We start from the raw sequence: 1,697 nt of genomic DNA, 5'->3' as shown, positions 1-1,697 counted from the left end.
GAGGCCGGGCTGCGGCGGGCGCAGAGGGCAGGCGTCTAGGCGGCGGGCGCAGAGGGCAGGCGGCGGGCACAGAGGGCAGGCGTCTGAGCACACGCATCGCGCGGTTGCAGACTCACGTCGGCTTCGGGCCTGGAGGCCTCCCAGCCGCGCGCTGATGTTCGGAACCGGCAGCCCAGACTCTGCTCCTCTTGGCGTCATGGCCATGGCCAAGTCCGCTTCTCACTTTGGGAGCGGAAGCTGGCTGGTACCTCCTGCTTCCGTGGTGTTGAGACTGAGGCGTGCCGTGAGGGCTCGGGCTGGACGAGGGCTCGGGCTGGACGCAGACGTAACGTAACGGACCTGAAGGGGCCTGCGGCGCTCCTGTCGCGCCGCGCGTCCTGCGTGTGGGTGTCAGGGCGCCCCCACCTGATTCCTGACGCAGTGCTTTCACCACCTTGTGTCCCACAAGATTTAGCCAGGTAGCAAGCAGCATGTTTTTTTCTCTTTTCCTAGAATCCCTCTGGCCCAAAATCCGAGTTCCATTAAAAGTTTTGCGGACTGCTGAAAACAAGTTAAGTAATCGTTTCTTCCCTTACGACGAAATCGAGACAGAGGCTGTCCTCGCCATCGATGACGACATCATCATGCTGACTTCTGATGAGCTGCAGTTTGGTTATGAGGTAAAGAGGCTTTAAATAGATATTTAATTAAATGTTAAATAGATATTCAATGTTTACAGTCTATTAGCGCATATCTTTTCCAATGAAGAATATTTATTTCTCAGATTCATAATCTCTCTTCGGCTTGAGTCCAGAAGCTCCCCAAACGTATACATATTATGAAACTAGGCTTGAAAACTTTGGGGAAACCTTATCCCCAAATGACAGTTGTGCCCTCCCCTGGAGCACCCCAGGAGACATTTTCAAAAGCGCATCTACAGCATTTAACAAGCGTTTAATTGACGTCTCCTCCAAGAGCACTTCCCCTGACTCCAGCAGCTGGGCCCCGCCACAATAAAAACATCAGTAAGTGAAGAAGCTGGTGACACTGACAGACAGAAAGCAGGCCTGTCGGTGGTTTTCTTTCTGACTTTAAGTGGAGGGGCTGGCCGCCTGTCTTCAGGGAGAAACATTCTCTATCACTGTTCGTTCAAGGCGGCTGATGGATTAGGCTGGGTTCAGGGGTTAAGTATGGAGACCAGGAAGGTCTCCCCAGGGGAAAGTGCCAGAGCCGGGGCCTGGCGCAAAGCAGTAGGAATTGATGAGCTCTGTCCGGAGGATGCGCGCGAGATGCTTGATGGCGACAGGCGGAGGCCGTGGCCGCGGGGACATAATGGCGTCAGACGTCAGCGAAAGGGCGCGTATAAATCAGGTCGCTGCATCTCGCACAGGGCAACATGGAGAAATTAGTCCCCTGAAGTCACCTATTCTTTGGGAGAAAATAGTCATTGTTAATTGTCTCAGATGTATTGAATTTGAGGTTCTTACAAAATCATACTGAGTGAAAGCACTTTTGGGAGAGGTGTTTATTATAGATTTTTTTTTTTATCCCTGAGCCTTAAATTAAAAGTGGGTTTTAGGGTCCCAAACCTGCAGGGTATTGTTTTTCTCCTTCATTGAAAATAAGCAAAATTAGGGCGCTCCCTGGTGGCACATCGGGTTAAAGCATAGTACTATGAACCTGGCCCATTTCGCTTTAGCCGGAGTTTGATTCCCTGC

At 51.7% G+C, this 1,697-nt stretch overlaps 1 protein-coding gene across 1 annotated transcript in view; it reads left to right on the top strand.

Annotated features, from left to right (window-relative positions):
* The window catches only part of EXT2 (exostosin glycosyltransferase 2), a 102,150-nt gene that overhangs the window by 72,812 nt on the left and 27,641 nt on the right, over positions 1-1,697 (top strand). Inside the window, exon 9 of the mRNA XM_004682888.2 lies at positions 493-659. Coding sequence (XP_004682945.1) covers positions 493-659 — 167 coding nt within the window. The remainder of the gene's footprint in view (positions 1-492; positions 660-1,697) is intronic.

This window comes from Condylura cristata, unplaced genomic scaffold (genome assembly GCF_000260355.1).
Source record: "Condylura cristata isolate star-nosed mole 26May11 unplaced genomic scaffold, ConCri1.0 scaffold00015, whole genome shotgun sequence".
Taxonomy (NCBI): domain Eukaryota; kingdom Metazoa; phylum Chordata; class Mammalia; order Eulipotyphla; family Talpidae; genus Condylura; species Condylura cristata.
This window is presented reverse-complemented; position numbering and strand designations above follow the sequence as displayed.